The sequence below is a fragment of the Lepidochelys kempii genome, chromosome 2, assembly GCF_965140265.1.
Source record: "Lepidochelys kempii isolate rLepKem1 chromosome 2, rLepKem1.hap2, whole genome shotgun sequence".
Lineage (NCBI taxonomy): Eukaryota > Metazoa > Chordata > Testudines > Cheloniidae > Lepidochelys > Lepidochelys kempii.
In genome coordinates this window covers 212,946,083-212,970,630 of record NC_133257.1, presented here as the reverse complement: position 1 = coordinate 212,970,630, position 24,548 = coordinate 212,946,083, and the positions used below count along the sequence as shown (strand labels likewise).

General features: G+C 40.4%; 1 protein-coding gene across 1 annotated transcript in view; it reads left to right on the top strand.

Annotated features, from left to right (window-relative positions):
* HDAC9 (histone deacetylase 9) overlaps window positions 1–24,548 on the top strand; it is a 704,899-nt gene that overhangs the window by 146,977 nt on the left and 533,374 nt on the right. The window contains exon 3 of the mRNA XM_073333773.1: window positions 1,480–1,614. Within this exon, the coding sequence (XP_073189874.1) occupies window positions 1,480–1,614 (135 nt within the window). The remainder of the gene's footprint in view (window positions 1–1,479; window positions 1,615–24,548) is intronic.

Sequence of the window (24,548 nt, the reverse complement as noted above, 5' to 3'; positions counted from 1 at the left end):
TAAGCGTAGAGACTTACTACAGTGACGGGAGGGGTTCTCCTGTTGCTGTATGTAATTCACCCCCTCAAGAGGTGGTAGCGAGGCTGAAGGAAAAACTATTCTGTCAACCTACTGCTGCCAACACCGGGGGTTAGGTTAGTTTAACTATGTCCCTCAGGGGTGTGGATATTTCAGACCCCTGAGAGACATAGCTATGCAGATGTCACTGTTCGTTGTAAACCAGCTCTGTGACTCCACTCCTGGGTTGAAAGGTGTAAGGAAGTACTTGGTCTGGCTTTGCATATTTGCTGCCAAGAGAGATACCGCTTGGAACCAAAAGCAACCTCCCGGGGTTCTTGACCTTAGATGCTTATGAAGCAGCAAAAGGCAAACTATAATTTCCATTAAGAGGCACATAAACCTTGTAGTTTAGTTTAGCTTTTTTGACTGTATAAATAAAAATATCAGTCTTGCTTATAGTGGCAGCCTTTTTTATAGTGAATGGTTATCATACTTGACATCAAGTCTAAAGTTTTAATGCCTGATTGAATAAAACAAGAAGGCAAAATTAATGAAGAAAAGGCCAATACTTCCCTCTTAGGACAGTCAAGTAAATTTAATAATTAGGTCCAATTAAAGTAATATGCCTATTGTTTTCAACATCCGTTTAAATACTGGTATTTCCTTGCTACAGTTAGAAAAGACAAAAAAGATGTCAACACTACAGCTTATGTCAGCATAATTTATGTTGCACAGGTTGTGAATAAACCACCCCCAAGCGATATAAATTACACCGAGATTAGCACCGGTGTGGACAGCACTGTGTTCGCAGGAGAGCTTCTCCCACCGACATACCTACTGCCTCTTGCAGAGGTGGTTTTATTATGTCGGCGGGAGAGCTCTCTCCCATTGGTGTAGAGTGCCTTCACCTGCATCAGTGCAGCTGCTCGCGTTGCCAATCCTCCAGGATTAGAGATTAATCGTGAATTAAAAATTATGTCATGTGACTAAATCTCCAGGAATACGTCCAACCAAAACTGGGAACCTTAGCAGCTGCACCACTGCAGCGTTCTATGTGTAGACAAGCCCTACTTTTCCGCGTAGGTGTTTTCTGAAATGATTTTTATGACAAGAAATACCATTTTGACAAGGATATCACTTCTAATTTGTAGTAAGTAATTAAAATAAACGCTAAGATCTATCACAGTATTATTTTCCATTGTGGAATATGGTTAAAATGATCATTTTCTCTCTTGAGCTGAAAGTCACAAGACTGAATTTTGGGGTTTTATTTTGTATAGCCATTGTTAGCATATCCACTATTTTGCATAATAGCTCTTGTTTCTTATGGATTTGTGTGAGGCTGCTACATTTAAAATGCTTTTGGGGGGAACATAATGTCAACTGTTCATTCAGGTAGAGAAAGTTGACTATAATCAAAATTGTGTTTCATGTTCCTGTACTTAGTGTTTTTCTTACTTTGCGCTAAAATGGATTTAGATGGAAAATGTTTGGGATGCATTACAGAAGCCTCTTATGAGAAGCATCTTAACTACCCAGAACGATTTGGACGCCTGCAGAGGGGTCATTCTACGGTATCCCCCACCATGTATTGGAATAGACTTTGGGGCTATGGTAAGTAATGTAAATACATTTTAACACAGGACACAAGTGTTTGACAAATATATTTTTTCTCTTTGCATTGGATTTTCTCCTCTGAGACCAAGATATGGTATTCTAAGATCATTCATCCATACTGTAAAGCAATTTCATGCTCGGTAATGAGAATGAATGAAGCAAGTTTAAAAAAAATAGTCCAGTGTTGATGGTTTTTAATTTTCTGTTGCTTGTTTTTACTATATTTTAAAATAGTAATATAGCTGTCACTACTAACATTTTATTTTCGCAAGCTAATTGCTTAGAATGAGACGGCAATCTTATAAATTAATGTTTTTTGCTCACAAATACCACAGAGAGTAAAAAAGAGGGCTTCTAGATTAGGCAGAAGTAAATGTTCAGTTATGAGTGAGTTTTCCAAATGTGACCAGCTAATTTTGGATATGTAGGAAAACTTATTCTGGACAACAGATTTGTTGTGTTTCACTTGAGGGAATAAGTTGTCATTACATAAGGATGCTGAGGCTATATCAAAGTTGGCAGCTACACAATTCTCTGGCAACAACTGCAAAGTGTGAGATTGCTGTTCTGGAGTATACCTGCAGTATTATCAAATTATACCTTCACTCTTGTCAAGACAAACTCGTACGAAATGCAGTAAGTTCAGGGGAAATACTTGACACGTTATCAAATGTTTGGCTTAATTTTTGATAGGACTTTCCCATTCTTATTGTGGGAAATTATTCAGGAGTGCAACTGAAAATGAGATTTTTTTTTTTGGGCTGACCAGTAGCACAGTCCAGTTAAATTAGGGCCCTATTCTGCAAGGTGCTAAGCACCATCACCCTATCATTCTGCTCAGTGGGAGTTTTGGCAGAGCCAGAAATGTAGGATCAGGCCTACGATGGATATGTCTGAGAGGGTTTGTATTTATATGGCACATTTTCATAGTTACTTGAACTGCAAGATAATATATCAAATTTCAGACTGTCTGAGAACAACAGACATGAGTAAAATTTTTGTATGATTGTGCACACTAGGATGATATATGTTGGGAATAATTTACTGTTTCTGCGTTGTTGTGTGTTTTATTTTTGATTACTTATTCTTAGGTATTTTTTTTTTAATTTTGTGATTGACTTCTGAATTTTTAACAAATGTGTTGTATTATAAATTACCTGAGAATATTTTCTCAGTCCATTCACAAGCAAATATATTGCTCAGTAACTTGATTTGTATTGCTTGGAGTACACCTCAGTAATTCCTAATTCCTTACCAATAAAATTCACTTATGCTCTTCAATAGCTGGAAACACCCAAGGGCCACCCATTTATAGATATTTCTTTCATTTAGCCGTGCAGTTGTTTTTATGTTATTAAGCATTATTAAGCAGCTTTTCTGAGAGCTTAAAAAATTTAACCCGTTGGCATAAAATGCTGTTATAATTCAGTTATAAAAGCACATACAAATTTGGCTATCTGAAAATAGCTCGAGAGAGAAGTCTAGAAGAAAAACACTCTATATACCTAAGCAAGGAAGTAGTAAAAATTTAGCTCTATTCAGAAGATCATGCAACTGTAGTCATTGTTATAGACCAGGGATATTTTACTAGTACTGAAAATGTCACCTAGTGGAACGATCTATTAAAATGATACATGGCGATAGTACTAGCTAAAATGTAGCTTCCATGGATTATGGGCCTAATCCTGTTCTTAGTGAAGTCTCTGGCAAATCCCCGCTGACGATGCCCTGTACAGGCTACAGGAGCTCTCTCTGTGCACACTTGATCGCTATAATACTGCTGTGCACTTACATAGTGCTTTCACTCCAATGATCTCAAAGTACTTTATCAACATGAATGAGTTAAGCCTTCCACACCTTTGTTAAACAGTTGAGGAAAATGAGGCACAAAGAGATTAAGGGCTAGAGTTTACCTTTAGGTACTGTCCTGAACAAGGGATAGTGTGTAAACCCCAAAAGTAGCACTGGTAGTCACTGGGCCTCAGAGATGTAACTGAATCACATTTGCTCCCAGGGAATATTAATTTTCTGCTGAACTGTACCAGTAATTAATGACCGTGCTCTCTGTGTTGGCTCAACTACAATGGCCAGCAGATTAGAGGCATTGAACCAAAACTGTACTTCACCCCCCCCCATTCCTTGTCCCTTCCCGACCACTTTCTACTCTGGGAAAGGAGTAAACAGACAGACAGCTCCACCTACACCTGTGCACCTGGACCTAATGAGTGGGATCCTCCCTCCTGTTCTAGCCACTTTTTGCCACGTAAAAGGGCCTAAAAAGCCCTGGTCCAATGTGGGGAGGAGTCCCGTGGTGAAGATACTGCAGTAGGGAGCCATAAATCTGCCTTCCAAGGACTCCTTTGGAAGTTCCAGTTTAGAGGCTGTCCCAGGAGTGGGGCTGGGAAATGGTGGGGGGGGGTGTTGGGGCTGGACTGCAGCATGTATGGTGTGTAGATTCTGGGCAGTACTGATGCTCATCAGACAGCCTGAGAAGACTGCTGGAACTCAGACAGCCCTGGGAGGCCTGTCTGAATTATGCAAGGGGCTTCTCCATCCCCCAGAGCAGGAGGGCGCAAAGGTGGATTAAACCACATTAGCCTCTCCTGCCTCAGGGCTGCAAGTTCCAGACTGCGCCTCTTAGAGGCACAGCTCAGAATTTTGCCTGAGGTCTGGATAGCATCAGTAGGGGCCTATGGGAGGTTGTTATCCTTCTTGCTTCTTTTGTGCAGTTACATATATTTTGAATCATAGTTTAGTTCTAAGTTACTTGGCCAAAGACACACAAAGTTTGCCGTGTGGCCTTGACTCCTGACTCCCAATCTTTTGTCTTAACCATAGGGCAGTCTTGCATCTCTCAGGAAGGCCTTTCATTTGAACTGAAATTTTGAAGTCTGACACACTCCAGCACCACAATCCTTTCCAAATGTTTGTTTGCAGACAATATTCTCCCTAGTAATTACTAGCCCATCTGTAGATCTGCTGAAGCAACTGAAGTGGCCCTGTTCCTTTGGAAAGGGTTTGGAGGAGTGAAAGCTAGCCTGGGTAAAGGGGATGATGTGCTAGCCATTATTCACTCCAGAAGAATGGAACATGAAGGTGTAATTTTACTAGATTTGCTGGTACATCAAGTCACGTTGGAGTTGGATCAGTCCCATCGAAGTCAATGATCATCCTTCTATTGTCTTTAAAGGGAGTTGCATTAGGATTATGGAGAGAGCAACTGTTACAGTGCGGTGTGTAACAATGTGTGCGTGAAAAATGGTGTGATCCTGCAGGATTACAAAGGAATTCATTTCTTTCTCAATGTATATAACACAAGTATTAATGAGAGTTGGACATGTAAATCTGCCCCTTGTTTAAGGAAAAAAAAGAAGAAGAAGAAGAAGAAAGCATGGATTTCCAATCTATTCTTACTAGAATATTGTCTAAGAGGAAAAAGTAGACAGTGGTTTCATGACTGGAAGGTAAGGAACAATCTGATAGTAATGTTTTTGTTGTTACTATTATTTTTTATTGCGCACCATCTATGTGATTACACTGTGGAAATATAGAGGAAGGCACTGTCCCCTTCCCACAAGGATCTTACAGTTGAATGACACGGACAATGTATTCAGACAGGTTACATATAAACTCTCTCTTTCGCATGTGCAAGGCAGGGCTGGTAGCACAGTCTATTATTAAAGTTGCCCAACACTTCCCATGTTTTCAGTTGCTTGTAACTTTGACAAACTTGTAATCATTGGGCTGAAATTGTCCGTGCTAGTTTAATGCCTCAAGCTGGATATTGTGGGGAGTGGGAGAATAATTACCAAAATATAGTTCAGCTGTTTCAGAGAACAAGGATAAGGAAAAATACTTCATTTTGCCCAGGTAAAAAATTCTGGCAACCATTTCTTTGAAAAACTCAAACACCTCCATGCTTTGCAGCAGGGATTTTAAATTTGGCAGGGGTGGCCTTTGTGTCAGTATTGTGTCTCTTGTTGTCCCCATGAAAAATCTACTAAAATTTGGCCAAGTGATAAGCCTTTGAAACAAGTCCTTAACAGCTAAATTCCCTGAAGGCTCCATCCGCACTGGGCATGCTCTAGTGTGAGGCTGAGAAGGGTTTTTCCTGCAATTGAAGCTCTGGACTGCTGTGTGCGCTATGTCAGGTCTCGGCACCTGAGCTGAGAGCAGAGTGCCTCTTTCTCCTGCACTCTTAATGGACCAGGTAGTATGGAGGAGGAAACTGCCAGATTAGATTGCAGAGGGGATAAGAGTCGGAGGCTAACAGAGGGGAGGGAGACTTGGACTGGCTGGGCCAGGAGACTGGGACAGAGAGTTGCGGGAGACTGATAATGGCTAGACAAGCAGATTGGAACTGATAACCACGAGGGTTGGGGGAGAGAGGGAAGACAGACCTAATGGTGGGGGCTGGGATGTTGGGGGAGAAGTAGAACTGGCTGGGCAAAGAGACTGGGACAAGTTAGCTGGGAAGGGGCACACTGAGATAGGACAAGGAGATTGGGACAGGGGGAAAGACTGGTTAGATGAGGATTCCAGAGGGGTGAGAGTAGGACTTGCTGGCCAAGAACACTGGGACTGGAATCAGAAGCCTGAGGAGTGGAGACTGGGACTGGGAGTTAGTGGCAAGAGAAAGGAGAGACAGATGGGCGGGGGAGAAATTGGACTGGCTGGGTAAAGAGGTCAGAACTGAATGTGGGGAGTAGGTGAGGCTGGGAGTGAGAAAAGGGATTGGGACCATAGAAAGCCCAGAGGGGGAGACCAAGACTGCGATGAGAAGCCTGAGTACTAAAGAATGTGCGTGGGAACAAGGAATGGGGAAGAGACAGATCTTGGACAGCAGCACGTCAGAGTTCCTGTGTAGTGCTGGGCAAGTTACTTAAACCAAACTTTTCAGAGGTGGTCACTAATTGCATGTTCATAATTTTTTGAGTACCTGAATTAGTACCCTGTGGCACGCACTACAGTAGTTCTGCGTGATCACAGCTGGGACTAAAGTCAGTGGGAGTTGTTCTTTGAACATATAAAGTGCTACAGAATGCTAAGTACTCTGAAAAAACAAGTCCTAGATATGCCAAAATGAGTGGAAACTTTTGTCCTTAATCTGTCTGTGCCTCAACTTTTTTACAGTGGGAATAATACCTTACTCCTTAACCTCACGGGGCTTCTGGAGACAAGAACTGTTTGCAAAGCAGTCATACTATATTGATGAGCACCACAAAGAAGCCCATGAGGAAATTAATAATTCTGTCATCCAAGCAGTGTTTTGAATAGTGTACAATAAATAAGATATGGAGCCACACACTGAAAAATGAGGAGAAACAAAATATTGAGTAACTGATAGGGCTGTCAATTAATCTCAGTTACCTCATGCAATTAATGCAAAAAAAATTTGCAATTAAAAATTAATCACGATTAATCACACTTATAACAATAGAATACCAATTGAAATTTATTAAATATTTTTGGATGTTTTTCTACATTTTCAATATTGATTTCAGTTACAACACAGAATACAAAGTGCACAGTGCTCACTTTATATTATTTTTTATTACAAATATATGCAGTGTAAAAATGATAAACAAAAGAAATAGTGACAGGTTTCAGAGGAACAGCCGTGTTAGTCTGTATTCGCAAAAAGAAAAGGAGTACTTGTGGCACCTTAGAGACTAACCAATTTATTTGAGCATGAGCTTTCGTGAGCTACAGCTCACTTCATCAGATGTTTACCGTGGAAACTGCAGCAGACTTTATATACACACAGAAATCATGAAACAATACCTCCTCCCACCCCACTGTCCTGCTGGTAATAGCTTATCTAAAGTGATCAACAGGTGGGACATTTCCAGCACAAATCCAGGTTTTCTCACCCTCCACCCCCCCACACAAATTCACTCTCCTGCTCAATTCACCTCATACAAGTCCTGAAGAGCAATCTCTTTATCTTGAAAGTGTAATTTACAAAGGCAAATTCTGTTTGATTACATAACTGCACTCAAAAACAAAACAGTGTAAAACTTTAGCCCATACAAGTCCACTCAGTCCTACTTCTTAATTCTGCTAATCACTAAGACAAACATGTTTGTTTACATTGACGGGAGATACTGCTGCCTGCTTCTTATTTACAATGTCGTCTGAAAGTGAGAACACGAGTTTGCATGGCACTTTTGTAGCCAGCATTGTAAGGTATTTACATGCCAGATATTCTAAACATTTGTATGCCCCTTCATGCTTCAGCCACCATTCCAGAGGACATGCTTCCATGCTGATGATGCTTATTTAAAAAAAAAGTTTCAATTAAATTTGTGACTATACTCCTTGGGGGAAGAATTGTATGTCTCCTGCTCTGTTTTACCCACATTCTGCATATATTTCATGTTATAGCAGTCTTGGATGATGACCCAGCACATGTTCATTTGAAGAACACTTTCACAGCAGATTTGACAAAACACAAAGAAGGTACCTATGTGAGATTTTTAAAAATAGCGACAGCACTCAACCCAAGGTTTAATAATCTGAAGTGCCGTCCAAAATCTGAGAGGGACAAGGTATGGAGCATGCTTTTAGAAGTCTTAAAAGAGTAACCAGAGCTGATCCAGAGAATAGAAGGGTGTGCTGTCTTCCAGGTGCTAAGATGTAGACCTGAGGTTGTAAAGGGAGCAGGAAAGAATCTCCTAATTATCCTTCATGTGGGAACAAATGATAAGGCTAGATTCTCGCTGAAAAGTATTAAGGGAGATTATGCTAGGCTGGGGAAGACGCTTAAGGAAATCGAGGCTCAGGTGATCTTTAGTGGGATTCTGCCTGTTCCTAGAGAAGGGCAACAAAGGTGTGACGAGATTATGACTATCAACAGATGGCTTAGGCAGTGGTGCTATAAGGAGGGCTTTGGAATGTACGGCCACTGGGAGGCATTCATGGACAGAGGACAGTTCTCTCGGGATGGACTTCATCTGAGTAGGGAAGGAAATAGACTTCTAGGATGGAGGCTGGCACAACTGATTGAGAGCTTTAAACTAGCAATTTGGGGGAGATGGTTGGGAGATGTCCAGGTAATCTCCACGCCGGATTTTAGCATTGTGAGGGAAGAAAATGAAGTAAGAAAGGATACAGTTGTGGGTAGGAGAATGGACATAAGGAGGAAGGGTAGTGTGGATTCCAGTCTAATAGGTGATACTGGCTGTAGAATGACCGTGCCTAATAGGGTACAGAATGTGAGCGAGGCCAAACAGCAAAAATTAAGATGTTTGTACACCAGTGTGGGGAGCCTCAGTAACAAAATGGAGGAACTAGAGCTACTGGTGCAGGAAGTGAAACCAGATATTACAGGGATAACAGAAACATGGTGGAATAGTCGTCATGACTGGACTACAGGTATTGAAGGGTATGTGCTGTTTAGGAAAGACAGAAATAAAGGTAAAGGTGGTGGAGTAGCATTGTGTATCAATGATGAGGTAGAATGTAAAGAAATAAGAAGCGATGGAATGGATAAGACAGAGTCCGTCTGGGTAAAAATCACATTGGGGAAGAAAACTACTAGAGCCTCCCCTGGGATCTAATTTGGATATAGAATCATAGAATATCAGAGTTGGAAGGGACCTCAGGAGATCATCTTGTCCAACCCCCTGCTCAAAGCAGGACCAATCCTCAATTTTTGCCCCAGATGCCTAAATGGCCCCCTCAAGGATTGAACTCACAACCCTGGGTTTAGCAGGCCAATGCTCAAACCACTGAGCTATGGATAGAGCCCTCTTTAATGTTTTTAATGAAGTAAATACTAATGGAAATTGCGTGATCATGGGAGACTTTAACTTCCCAGATATAGACTGGAGGACGAGTGCTAGTACCAATAATAGGGCTCAGGTTTTCCTAGATGCGATAGCTGATGGATTCCTTCATCAAGTAGTTGCTGAACCGACTAGAGGGGATGCCATTTTAGATTTGGTTTTGGTGAGTAGTGAGGATCTCATAGAAGAAATGGTTGTAGGGGACAATCTTGGTTCGAGCGATCATGAGCTAATTCAGTTCAAACTGAACGGAAGGATTAACAAAAATAAATCTGCAACTAGGGTTTTTGATTTCAAAAGGGCTGACTTTCAAAAATTAAGGAAATTAGTTAGGGAAATGGATTGGACTGAAGAACTTGTGGATCTAAAGGCAGAGGAGGCCTGGGATTACTTTAAATCAAAGCTGCAGAAGCTATTGGAAGCCTGCATCCCAAGAAAGGGGAAAAAATTTGTAGGCAGGAGTTGTAGACCAAGCTGGATGAGCAAGCATCTCAGAGAGGTGATTAAGAAAAAGCAGGAAGCATACAGGGAGTGGAAGATGGGAGGGATGAACAAGGAAAGTACCTTATTGAGGTCAGAACATGTAGGGATAAAGTGAGACAGGCTAAAAGTCAAGTAGAGTTGGACCTTACAAAGGGAATGAAAACCAATAGTAAAAAGTTCTATAGCCATATAAATAAGAAAAAAACAAAGAAAGAAGAAGTGGGACCGCTAAACACTGAGGATGGAGCGGAGGTCAAAGATAATCTAGGCATGGCCCAATATCTAAACAAATACTTTGCCTCAGTCTTTAATAAGGCTAAAGAGGATTTTAGGGATAATGGTAGCATGACAAATGGGAATGAGGATATGGAGGTAGATATTACCATATCTGAGGTAGAAGCGAAACTCGAACAGCTTAATGGGACTAAATCGGGGGGCCCAGATAATCTTCATCCAAGACTATTAAAGGAATTGGCACATGAAATTGCAAGTCCATTAGCAAGAATTAATGAATCTGTAAACTCAGGGGTTGTACCGTATGACTGGAGAATTGCTGACATAGTTCCTATTTTTAAGAAAGGAAAAAAAATGAGCTGGGTAACTACAGGTCTGTTAGTTTGACATCTGTATCATGCAAGGTCTTGGAAAAAATTTTGAAGGAGAAAGTAGTTAAGGTCATTGAGGTCAATGGTAAATGGGACACAATACAACATGATTTTACAAAAGGTAGATCATGCCAAACCAGCCTGATCTCATTCTTTGAGAAAGTAACAGCATTTTTAGACAAAGGAAGCGCAGTGGATCTAATTTACCTAGATTTCAGGAAGGCGTTTGATACCGTGCCACATGGGGAATTATTAGTTAAATTGGAAAAGATGGGGATCAATATGAAAATTGAAAGGTGGATAAGGAATTGGTTAACAGGAAGACTACAGTGGGTCCTACTGAAAGGTGAACTGTCAGGCTGGAGGGAGGTTACCAGTGGAGTTCCTCCGGGATCGGTTTTGGGACCAATCTTATTTAATCTTTTTATTACTGACCTCGGCACAAAAAGTGGGAGTGTGCTAATACAGTTTGCGGATGATACAAAGCTGGGCGGTATTGCCAATTTAGAGAAGGACCGGGAAATCATACAGGAAGATTTGGATGACCTTGTATACTGGAGTAATAGCAATAGGATGAAATTTAACAGTGAGAAGTGTAAGGTCACGCATTTAGGGATTAATAACAAGAATTTTAGTTATAAGCTGGGGACGCATCAATTAGAAGTAACGGAGGAGGAGAAGGACCTTGGAGTATTGGTTGATCATAGGATGACTATGAGCTGCCAATGTGATATGGCCGTGAAAAAAGCTAATGCAGTCTTGGGATGCATCAGGCGAGGTATTTCCAGTAGAGATAAGGAGGTGTTAGTACTGTTATACAAGGCACTGGTGAGACCTCACCTGGAATACTGTGTGCAGTTCTGGTCTCCCATGTTTAAGAAGGATGATTTCAAACTGGAACAGGTCCAGAGAAGGGCTACTAGGATGATCCGAGGAATGGAAAACCTGTCTTATGAAAGGAGGCTTGAGAAGCTTGGCTTGTTTAGCCTAACTAAAAGAAGGTTGAGGGGAGATATGATTGCTCTCTATAAATATATCTGAGGGATAAATACCAGAGAGGGAGAGGAATTATTTAAACTCAGTACCAGTGTGGACACAAGAACAAATGGATATAAACTGGTCATTGGGAAGTTTAGACTTGAAATTAGATAAAGGTTTCTAACCATCAGAGGAGTGAAGTTTTGGAATAGCCTTCCAAGGGAAGCAGTGGGAGCAAAAGATCTATCTGGCTTTAAGATTAAACTCGATACGTTTATGGAGGAGATGGTATGATGGGATAACATGATTTTGGTAATTAATTGATCTTTAACTATTCATGATAAATAGGCCCAATGGCCTGAGATGGGATATTAGAAGGGGTGGGATCTGAGTTACTACAAAAAATTCTTTTCTGGGTATCTGGCTGGTGAATCTTGCCCATATGCTCAGGGTTTAGCTGATTGCCATATCTGGGGTCGGGAAGGAATTTTCCTTCAGGGCAGATTGGAAGAGGCCCTGGATGTTTTTCGCCTTCCTCTGTAGCATGGGGCACGGGTCACTTGCTGGAGGATTCTCTGCTCCTTGAAGTCTTTAAACCATGATTTGAGGACTTCAATAGCTCAGACATAGGTGAGAGGTTTTTTGCAGGAGTGGGTGGGTGAGATTCTGTGGCCTGTGTTGTGCAGGAGGTTGGACTAGATGATCGTAATGGTCCCTTCTGACCTTAGTATTTATGAAAAAACACTCTGATGCAGAAACTATAGAACCCAAATCACCAAAAAAGAAAATCAACCTTCTGCTGGTGGCATTTAACTCAAATAATGAAAATGAACATGCGTCAATCCTCACTGCTTTGGATCGTTATCAGGCAGAACCCATCATCAGCATGGATGCGTGTCCTCCGGAATGGTGGTTGAAGCATGAAGGGACATATGAATCTTTAGCTCCTCTCGCATGTAAATATTTTGCAACATCAGCTACAACAGTGCCGTGCAAATGCCTATTCTCACTTTCAGGTGACATTATAAACAAGAAGCAAGTAGCATTATCTCCTGCAAATTGTAACCAACCTTGTTTGTCTGAGTGATTGGCTGACCAAGAAGTAGGACTGAGTGAACTTGTAGGCTCTAAAGTTTTATATTGTTTTATTTTGAATATAGGTTTTTTTGTACATAATTCTACATTTGTAAGTTGAACTTTCGTGATAAAGAGGTTGCACTATGGTACTTGTATGAAGTGAATAGAAAAATACATTTTTTTTGTTTTTTACAGTGCAAATATTTGTAATAAAAATAAATATAAAGTGAGCACTGTACACTTTGTATTCTGTGTTGTAATTGAAATTAATATATTTTAAAATGTATTTAACCTCCAAAATTATTTTAAATAAATGGTATTCTGTTGTTGTTTAACAGCACAATTAATCACGATAAATTACACAGAAGGGAGGAAAATTAAGGTTGTCCAGGCAACTTTAATTCTGGCATTTTCTTAACTTTTGAGTGCTTGACTTTTAACACATTTTTTGTGTGTTTATAAAATACATATAAAATCAGTAGGTTGAAAGTAGAGCCATGAAACTGCATTTTTGATGGTTTTGCTTTATTTGATTTCTGGTGGGTGTTTTTGAAAGTCTTTGTGGAAGAAGAAGATTTGATTTTTAAATGAAGGATTTGAAAGCAGAAAGAAAGCTCATCTGGTGATACATATCCATCCCCCTAAGCATTTCTCCAGTAAGGTTCATAATCTAATGTATATATGGTGATCTAGAGCCCGGAACCTCCAGGCAGAAAATGAAGCCCAGCATTCTCTGTATACATTTTACTACTCTCATCAGTCTTCATGTCAATTTAAATAACCTCATTAGTTATACAGCAAAATCCTGCAAACTTTTCTAAAAATGCTTTGTTTCTTTGTCAGCGTATTTATTTTAAATAGTTCAGGGACCTGCTTGCTTAATTTTAGATACTATAAGCAATTAAATATTTTGACAAATTACCACCAGCTTTATTCTACTTAAAATATTTTGACAGATGGGAAAATGTTTCAATCTCAGTTCAAAATTATTTTGAGCTAGGAAAAAATTGGAAAGAGGTAGATTTGATCTTATTTTTGAAAACATCACATTCAGATGCTTCTCTGGTACAGTGGAATGCATGGGACTTAGGGCTTGTTTTGGTCATTGACTGTTGTGTTTGCTGCATATCTTTTCTAGTCACAATATTGTGACAAGAGCAGATGATCTTGAGGGTTATTGCTCTATATGCAAAGGACGTATGGATCCATAAGCAAGAAAAAATATTCTCACTTCTTTGTTATTTAAAAAAATATATATTTTGTTCCTTGTTCTTGAAGCCATAATAGTGGATGTATTTTTCCACACTCCAATAAGCACTGAAAGGTCATATTCTGCCCAAGTCCATTGACTTCCGTATGGGAGTAAAGTTAAGCCAAGGCAGAATTTGTCCCAATGAGTAGAGCTGGTTGGGAATGTTTTGATGAAGTGTTTTTCATCAGAAAATCTGATTTATTGAGATGGGTTCTAAGGTCCAGGGTAGAATTTCTGGTCAAAATGAAAGACAGCCCCCAGAATAGTCAGTAGCCCAGGGCAGAACACTCAGCCATCCCCATGAAGAATTTGGGAGACACAAGTTCAAGTTCCCATTCCAAGTGAGTGCCCTAACTACTGGGCTATAGAGTCAGTATCTTGTTGGCCCAATGAATATTTAATTACTTATACAAAGTAGAACAGCTCCAAGAAGAGAGATTGAGAAACTGACTCTTTAGCCCAGTGGTTTGGGCATTTGCCAATCAGGAAAAGCAGGGACTTGAACCTGGGTCAGCCCCATCCCAGGTGAATAAACTAACCCCCAGGTGGTATGTGTGTATCCCTCCCCCTTTTGCTTTGTTGTTGCTGTTTTGGCCCAAATTTTCAAAAAAGCTTTTTTTTTCTTCTTTTTTTTCCAGTGCGGTTCAGAAACCTATTTAGAAACTTCAAAACTTTTTTGTGAAACAGAGTTCTTGTTTTCCAGCCAATCCTACCCAATTAGTGCTATTTTGATTTAACTAAGAGAGTTTACAGTAATTAGTGCAAAACACTCGGCCAAATTCTGCCTATTCATACAACCTCATTGGCATTTTTGAAGTTGCAAGGGGAACAATGAAGAACCCAATGCTGAATGAATTTTAACAAATGTCATTTTCTCTTGTAGCTATAACTGATCAATTGTCTTGTGGTTAAGATGTGTGACTGGGAGTCAAAATTCTGTTCCTAGCTCTGCCACAGATGTCCCTGTGTGACCTTGGGCAAGCCATTTAACCTCAGTTTCCCAATTGGTATAATGGGATTAATTATACGCACCCTGGGGTTTGTGTGTGTGTGTATCATAGATATGTTGTGATGCTCAGTTTGTTAATTTTTGATCAGTGCTCACACACTGTGATAATACACCGTAAAACAGAAAATTTTGCTCTCAGATTTAAAATAAGTGAGGATTAAGTGCCTAATACAACAAAACTCATTGAAGTCAATGGTATCTTTCTACTGATTTCAATGGGCTTTGGATCAGACCCTGCATGGAAAAGAAGGTAGAACTTATGCCTGTGTTATAAAATGATCACTGATACACTATTTCTGAGGAAGTTACTATAGTTTCGTTATTTGTAAGTGAAGTAGGTGCTTTCTTAACGTTGGGCATAAATTCAGACAAAATATTTAGTGTCAGGTTTGTTTTTATGGTGATAGATTGAAATGGTATCCACCCAGACCACAGTAGAGATTCCTAACAGTACCTGTAGCCTGCAGGTGGTGTAGAGGCAGGTGAAAGTATAGTACTGTTTTTTCCCCCCCAATGAAAAAAAGGGAAGAGGATGCTAATCTCTAGATACTGCACACATGCATATGCACATATCCTCTCACACGCACACGTATGCACACACCTAGTAAAAGCTAAAAGTACCTTTGTTAAATAGATTGAGAAGTTGACTTTCAGTGTTGGACTCCAAGGGTTGATGGCCTAACACAAGTAGCTATCCACCACAAGTCACTGCCAGGACAGCACTCTATCATTACCTGGACTATGCACATTACTGTATAAAATATTCTTATAAATGTCAGCTGTCTGATCATAACTGAAGTGGTGATAAGTACTCCTCATCTGTGCCTCTTTCTAATGCACCCAAATCTAGAACCTAGATGAGCTACTAATGGCAAATGCTTAGGAATTCTTTAAAAGGTCTCTAATACTATCTTATCATGGACCTTTTATTTTATACGTTTGGATGTATCTTATCTGTGGAGCTCCTATATACTCTGAAATAGTCTGAGGAAGTAGTCTGAATAAACAAGGATAATAAGCTCATCCTAACTTTGCATTCCTGTGGTATGTTTTTCAGCTTTGATGTACACAAAACAGATGTTTAACACTTACAAATAAAATGGTCTAAAACAATTTGACCTGCTGAAAAGTCAGGGCCAAATTTAACCTAGGATGACTCCATTAGCTCTGTTGGAATTACAGTGGAGATGAATTTGGTCCATGATATTCAGTGTTTGTTAATGAACTATGCAATGAAGTCAATAGTTTTTAATGACCAGTCCTTTTTTACTGAGAGGATTTTCCAGTTTGAAGAAGGACAATTTACTTAATCAGCTATATTTCAGAGTCCAAATACTGCTTTGTATGTGATAGATCTCATCACTTAAGAGCAGAAGGCTGTCATGGAAATCAGCGTTGTGTAAATCCTGTCACTTTAATGCATCTTTAACAGAATTTCCATTTTCCTCCATTGCTCTTTTGCAGTTTTTTCCTAGCCATTAAGCAGTGCTTTGAGTTAGCTAGAATGTTTCAAGGCAGTGAAGCATCTGATGTGACCGTTTAAAGTTTGATTGCATGCACAGACATGTAGCAGAAATTTCTAATGTTCTTAACAAAATGGATAAAATAGCTGAAAAAAATTGTGTCAAATAAAAACGGCTTGGGCTACTGACAGAATACATCCTATATAATGTATGACTTTCAAGTAAACATTGATTATGGGAACAAGTTCCTTTAAGATGGATTTACATCTCAAAATGTAGAAACATCTCAAAATGAATTAAACTTTAGTTCTTATAGTTCATATAATTGTCTGTTTTATCCTTCAAGAGATAATTATTTATGCTAAGTATATGTAAACAGAAGCATGCTCCTGTATAACCTTCCTCTACCTTTTCACATCAGAGTCATAATTTTTTACTTGAACTTTCTCAGTGTGGAATAGGCAGGTGGGAGGATAAAACAAAGCATAAGGTCTTCTCTGCATCCACATATCTCAAATACAATAAAAAGTATCAGTTCTGAACAGAAAACAATAATAAGCCTTTTGAAATGCAGATGATTTAAATGTGCATGGTATATATATTTTTTATTTTATTAATGGTAAATGGGAAAGTCCATTTTCATGAAAATATTATACTTTGACCCCTGATTGTCACATGTTAAGGCTGTTTAATTTCTCAGGTCTTGTTAATGTGAACCCTATATTCAATGCACATCTCAACAAGGTTCTTGATAAAAGTCAGCATCCTGTAATTGTAGCAGGGTCACACAACGGAAGACTGTCTGTTGTCAGTCTTCTGAGATCACAGTGTTTTGCTCTTTGAATGGTAGGCATAGGTAGAAACTACTTTAGAAAAACAGACATAATGATGATGGGTTTTAATATTAAAAGGGGTGCTTATCACCATCAAGATTTGCAGGCTCCTGATAGTACAGCATTTTTATTAACTGTTTTATGATAGTGATTCCTTGGGGAAGAGAGATACTGTGCCAAATAGTATTTAAAATGCCAAATACTTAATCTACAGTCCATCCACTAAAACTTTAGTTTTCATTAGCTGTGATGTTGAGCCTGACAATTTTTACTGTCATTCCACTGTGAGTTATATATTTGAAAACCAATTGTACTGTGATCTGAGATGTCAGCTCTGGCAAAAATTGCTGTTGTCCACCATACAGTGCACTTTCAGGACACCTCTTTAGTGTGGTTGGAGGCATTATTAAAGGTAAAAGGAGCCAGTGTTTAGTGTGGAGAATAAAAGAAGTATCAGTACAGAGATTAGTCTCGTCTAGACATTTTAGAAATGTCATATTTACATAACCAATTCACATGATTATTTATTTATTATTTATATGGCACTAGCAGATACTTTACAGGAAGTTATGAATATATTTGGTCAGGCCAGCTGTCAAGGTTCCTCCCCCACTCTGAACTCTAGGGTACAGATGTGGGGACCTGCATGAAAAACCTCCTAAGCTTATCTTTACCAGCTTAGGTCAAAACTTCCCCAAGGTACAAAATATTCCACCCTTTGTCCTTGGATTGGCTGCTACCACCACCAAACAAATACTGGTTACTAGGGAAGAGCTGTTTGGACACGTCTTTCTCCCCAAAATACTTCCCAAAACCTTGCACCCCACTTCCTGGACAAGGTTTGGTAAAAAGCCTCACCAATTTGCCTAGGTGACTACAGACCCAGACCCTTGGATCTTAAGAACAATGAACAATCCTCCCAACACTTGCACCCCCCTTTCCTGGGAAATGTTGGATAAAAAGCCTCACCAATTTGCATAGGTGACCACAGACCCAAACCCTTGGATCTGAGAACAATGAAAAAGCATTCAGTTTTTTTACAAGAAGACTTTTAATAGAAATAGAAGTAAATAGAAATCACCTCTGTAAAATCAGGATGGTAGATATCTTACAGGGAAATTAGATTCAAAACATAGAGAACCCCTCTAGGCAAAACCTTAAGTTACAAAAAAAGATACACAGACAGAAATAGTTATTCTATTCAGCACAATTCTTTTCTCAGCCATTTAAAGAAATCATAAGCTAACACATACCTAGCTAGATTACTTACTAAAAGTTCTAAGACTCCATTCCTGGTCTATCCCCGACAAAGGCAGCATACAGACAGACAGAGACCCTTTCTTTCTCTCCCTCCTTCCAGCTTTTGAAAGTATCTTGTCTCCTCATTGGTCATTTTGGTCAGGTGCCAGCGAGGTTACCTTTAGCTTCTTAACCCTTTACAGGTGAGAGGAGCTTTTCCTCTGGCCAGGAGGGATTTCAAAGGGGTTTACCCTTGCCTTTATATTTATGACACCAGCAAAGGTGTTAACTGAGATCAATGGACACCAATTTACACCTGTTCAGAATCTGGCCCAAGATATTCTCCTCAAAGAGCTCACCATCTGAATAATCTATGTAGAAACTACTAAGGGGTGTTGTTGAAAAGATGTGGGGTTTAGCTGTGGCAATTTCCTCTTTCTTTCTGTCTTACTTGCAGAGAGAGAGAGAGAAATTTCTATTATTAATTTAACACTTCTGTCTGGGGAGGATTAGGATTTGGATTAGGCCTTTTGGTAGAAATGCTTTTTCGGAAGGGAGTTGGAGTAGTCTAATGACAGGTTGCAGAGTAACAGCCATGTTAGTCTGTATTCACAAAAAGAGTTAACTAAGAAATATATCTGGAAATGAATTTGCCTTCATTATTGGAGACTTTAGACTTTGGGGATGAAAAAGCTGGGTGCTCTCAAACTTCTTGCAAGAGTATGCAGCACAATGGAAATTTTTCATCCAAGAGGTGAGGTGTTTCACCAATATGTGACAGGCATGCTAAGGAGGTGGTAGACTTGTCTCCCATTTTTTGACTATGTACTGATGACGACTATCAACTCTCCAAAACCATGAAGCATTGTACAGCCTGTGTAGCATGCCACAAGTGTCAAAACAGATATTTAACATGCTTTTCACTTGCACACACACCACAAACACTCATTACCCGTAGCTTTTATGCAAATCCTGACTTCTTAGTTACAGTAAACATGAACTGCACAAGTGTTACATGATAGTTGACCTGCTTATGTTAACACATTCCCTCATGGAACTGTTTTTAGATTGATCTTTGGGATCCTGGTCTTTCAGCACAATTGTAAATGGGAGTGTGAGAGAACACACAGATACTGATGTCAAAGTCACAGACAAGAACAGAAAGAGGCAATAAAAAGCCAAGCAGGAGCCTGGAAGCACAGTGTGACGCCAGAGGTTGGCACCACTATGTTGTGTGACGGACACCTGACCAAATTACTGTACTTAATGATGGGCATTGGGAGGGTTACATCATTCAGCCATTCAACGTTTCTTAAAAAATTACCACGTACCTCAACATTTTTATCACAGACACTTGTGTCAGTGTACGGACACATTGCTGACCCCTATGTGACGCTGGAAAAAAAGCTAGAGAGAGGCTTGGGCACTGGTAAGCTAAGAAACTGCTCATTTTTGTTCTTGGTTCCTTCTGCTTTCAGAGACACAGGACTTCGTACATTTGTTGTAAGTAAACAAGATTGCATCAAACTAAAAATACGTGGCTACCACCAATTTCTATTCTCAACTGAAACACACACACACAGACTCAAATTTTGACAAGCTGTTTAGGTCAAAAAGCGCCAATGCCCCCAAAATTCAGTCTGTCACCTAATTTGAGACTAGCTATTAACACCCACCAGGTCAGAAATAGACTGCTCCAACAATCAGATTTACATGCCGTAATATTTGCTGCAGAAGTTGTTAAACATTTGGTTCTGCTGAGGAGTTAGTGGGGAGGGACTGCAATTCTAGACAACGTTGGTCTTTTTCTTTTGTTTCCTTTGGCTACTCACATCCTTCTGAGATAAAATGCATCCTAAGGAAAGATCTGTTTTATAATCTGAGTTCACTGGAATGTCCTAATCTTCTAATGAGGGCTTTAGAACTGCAGTATGGTAACTACAGGAGGAACTGCCAATTTGCTAAAAGTGGTGCTGCCCGGATTATATAGAGATCTGCCAAAAATTTGGAGTTAAGTGTGAGACTCTCCCAGATGGTAGTATTTCCTTTTAGAAAATTGTTCCATTTAAACAAACAAACAAAGAAATCATAATGGAAGGGACAATTAATGGAAACTATATTTTCCATGTTAAGGAAGATTGTAGAATGAAAAATGAGTGAGTGACAGGGGAATAGCAAATGTAACATGCACAGGGGTCTTAGTCCATTGACCCCCTTTAATCTCATTTTGGTTTGTGCTGATAGATCCCTACTCACCTTGTTGAAAGCCAACCTGTTTTTTTCTTTCTGTTATAGTGAACAGTGGAGGAATTTTAAAGCCTGCCTTTGCTCTCCTAGCACCCCTCTACAGGAAAGGGTGTAGAGCAGCGGTTCCCAAACAGTGGGGCATGTCCCCCTAGGGTGCGGGGAGGAACGTTCAAGGCGGGATGTGGAGGAACCAGGGCCAGCTCACCTGAGGGGCAGGGAGAGAGTGCCACCCCGCCTCGCTCTGCCCCCAGCTCTAGCCCCACCCATAGTCACAGCTGTAACCCCGGATTTTGCGCCCAGCCCCAGCCCCAGCCGAGGCCCACAGCTCCTGGCCCTGCCTGCGGTCCCACTCCCTGCTACAGCTCCGGCCCCCGCCTCAGTCCCTGGTTCCCGACTGTGGCCACAGCTCCTGGGGGAGGAGGTGCAGACAGATTCCATTAAAGGTAAGGGAATGACAGAAAAAGTTTGGGGAACACTGATGTAGAGACTGCCCATATCTCTCTAGTGTGGGGGAGTCCTGAGCAGATGTAGAGCTGATGTAGCCGGCTCCTATGCCTTCCTTCCTGCAGCCACTAGTGGAGGGGGCATGCTGGGACAGAAAGATCAAAGTCATGGTTTGGAGGAGGAACTGCCAGAAGTTGATGTGCTGCAGGTATCCCGCAATTGTGGATGATCCCTGTGATGTTACGCACATTTCTTCATAGAAATATTGTTATGATATGAATATGGCATAACTAAGGTATACTTTATGCAAGATGGCTCATGTAAGATGTCATTGGAAAGGTTATGAATTACTGATGTGATTATCCAATTTGTATGTATGTATCATTTCTTTATCTAAAGTTAGGAATATTGATTATGTAACAATTGAACTCTGTGTATACTTGGGGGGAATGCCCACCAGAGAGTAGGCAATCCTCCTGAGATGCTTCATTGACACTGCAAAGTCAGGTGGTGATGTCGCCTCTTGGACACTGCTGGTACTTTTCCACTGTAGGGGGCTGGGGATCAAACAAAGAATTCCCGCCTTAGGTAAATCCTTTTTTAAGGACTGGGGAGGGGGTTGATCTGGACTCTTCTCCATTGCCAACCCAAGAAAAAGGAATCATAGAATCATAGAATATCAGGGTTGGAAGGGACCTCAGGAGGTCATCTAGTCCAACCCCCTGCTCAAAGCAGGACCAATCCCCAACTAAATCATCCCAGCCAGGGCTTTGTCAAGCCTGACCTTAAAAATATCTAAGGAAAGAGATTCCACCACCTCCCTAGGTAAAGCATTCCAGTGTTTCACCACCCTCCTAGTGAAAAAGATTTTCCTAATATCCAACCTAAACCTCCCCCACTTGCAACTTGAGACCATTACTCCTTGTTCTGTCATCTGCTACCACTGAGACTGCTGAAAGAACCTGAAGGGACAAAGGTACTAACCTGAAGTGAAAGGCAGGGGTGAGTCCAGGCTGAGACAGGGATCCAGTCTGTAAGAAGAAATAACTGGAACTCGAAGCTACTGAAACTCTGCAACTTACCTAAAATAACATTTAGGGTGGGAAATTGCTTCTTGAAACCAGTTTCTTTAAGATCCCAAGCTTAGTATGCGTGTTTTGTTTTATTTCCTTGGTAATCTGCTTTGTTCGGTTTGCTATCCCTTATAATCACTTAAAATCTAGCTTTTATAGTTAATAAACTTGTTTTTCTTTATTATTAGACCCAGTTTGTGCAATCCATATCTGGGAGGGAAAGAAGCTGTGCATATCTCTCTTCACATTGAGGGAGAGGGCGAATTTTTATGAGCTTGTGTTGTGCAGTTCTTTCTATACAGTGAAAGACAATATACCTTTGAGTCTACAATCCAAGGGAGGTGGGCACCTGAGTGCTGGGGCAAGTCCCTTCAGCTGAGTCTGCCTTAGGCCTTGTCCTCACTTGGAAAAAAAAGGTGTGTTTTTAACTCCAGTAAGCTAACTTGAGGTAAATCCTAGTGAAGACAAGGCCGTTTGCAGTTTTCACACGAGTTAGCAGATCTTTCACTCAACCTTCTAACTTGTGTGACAACTGCAAATGGCCTGTCTTCACTAGGACCTTATCTCGAGTTACCTAGCACACCATTTTTCCTAAGGGATTGTGACAGGTTGCCCCCCTTAAAGTGCCACCTGATGTACTGGGATACCACTGAACCCTCCTGTTCTGCCAGGCTTTACCTTTACCCAATCTTGCTGAGTCAGGCTCTTAAGCCTCCTCTAGCACATACACAGGCAGGGCCACACCCAGCTGCAGAAAGACAGACACTCAGCTGAAGGGACTGTAGCCAGAAGACAACAGAGCAGCTCCCAGTTAGAGCAGCTCCCAGTAGTGCGGCTTGGTCTGGGCAGAGAATCAGCTAGCTGTAGCCAGCTCTCCAGCAGCCCATCTCTGATGCTTGCAGAGAATCTAGCTCTAGGTTTTGACAGGTTTGATAAGCTGAAAAAAATCAATAAAAGAATGGAGCACTGTTTTCAGGGTGATGTAGAAGAAGTATCTATTACTGGCAGACTTGGAAAAAATAGTAGAATATTTGGTAACTGTATTGTTTGGTTAGCTTTATAATCAGCAAGATACTCAATGGTATTTTGCTAGTTGCTGTAAGTGCCAGATCTGTTTTCTCAGAGAACCACTTTATTAAACCACATACTAAAAACACTGTTGAGAAAAGGCAAGAAGTCTGTATCTATTTGTGGAACTGTTGTTTAAAGACAGAGTGAACTTCCTGCCTGTGGCAAGGTAGATGGTATGAGACCTTGCTGCATATCACACACCTCTCGTCATCTCTTTATCTTATTGCCTGGCCATTGCTTCACAGCTTTGTTTGCCATACACAAACAGAAGACTTTTAAAACATCCAGTTTTGCTCAGGAGTTGATTTGGGAAGGGCTGAACTACTCAAGAGTGTTAGTATATTTCATTAACTTAGACCCCTTTTTAAGATAACACTTTTAAACTTTTTTTTAATGAGGAAAGAGCTGGTTTTGTAGTGTGCATTCAGTGCAATTCAGTAGGCTCCAAAGGGCATTGTAGTCAATGGGGGTCTTTCCATTGACTTTAATGAGCTTTAGATCAGGTCCCTAAAAAGGACCTGAGAACCGAAGTAAGATAAACAGGCCAGCCACCATCAGAATACGTTTTAGTATTTGTTTGGACCAATGCCTGTCATAAATCATGTCAATGTTACATTGGCCGTTGGTTAGGTTGCAAAGAGAGATTATATTTTGAGATCAGTTCAGTAAGAATATTGAGAGGTCCAGGTTTCATAACCTCTTTCCCCTACACATATGGATCCTTCTTGAAGACCCATATTTGTCTTTTGTGATCTACTTCTACTGCCTTTTGTTGACTGTTTGCATTCCAGGTCATGTAAAAATGAACCAGATAAAGTGCTGCAAAGCAGCAATATTAGAGGGACTGACTACAATGAAAAATACTGGCAATCTGACTTCAGGGCATTCCTGTTTATAAAAAATTAATGCATTTAAGTTGAGAGTGACCTGAATGCTTATTTAAACTGTCTTGGTAATTGTCTTTTCTTTGTAAGCGTGATGATTTTGATGTGACCTGTAGTTTGCATGCTGCATCCTTCTCCTCTCTTGTATGAAAGGTCATCAGCACTCACCACATCACCTGCCTGTTTAAAGGATTTCCTTTTCTTTGCTCTCTTTGATTCTGAGTGTTGTGTCCAAAGACAGAATGAAATATTTATTGCACTTGCTGTGTATGACAGTTGAGCCCGTTTCTAAATGTTCTCAGACTTTGTGTAGAAATGGACCCTGAAATGAAACTGAACCTACCAACAACTATTAGCTCATAATGGTGTTATCCAAAAGCCACTCTTTATAATAAACTTTGCTGTAACATTATTATGCACACTTCAAAGAGATGAGAATTGGCAGAGCTTCTGAAGTAGGATCAATGTAAGGTGAACCGACTC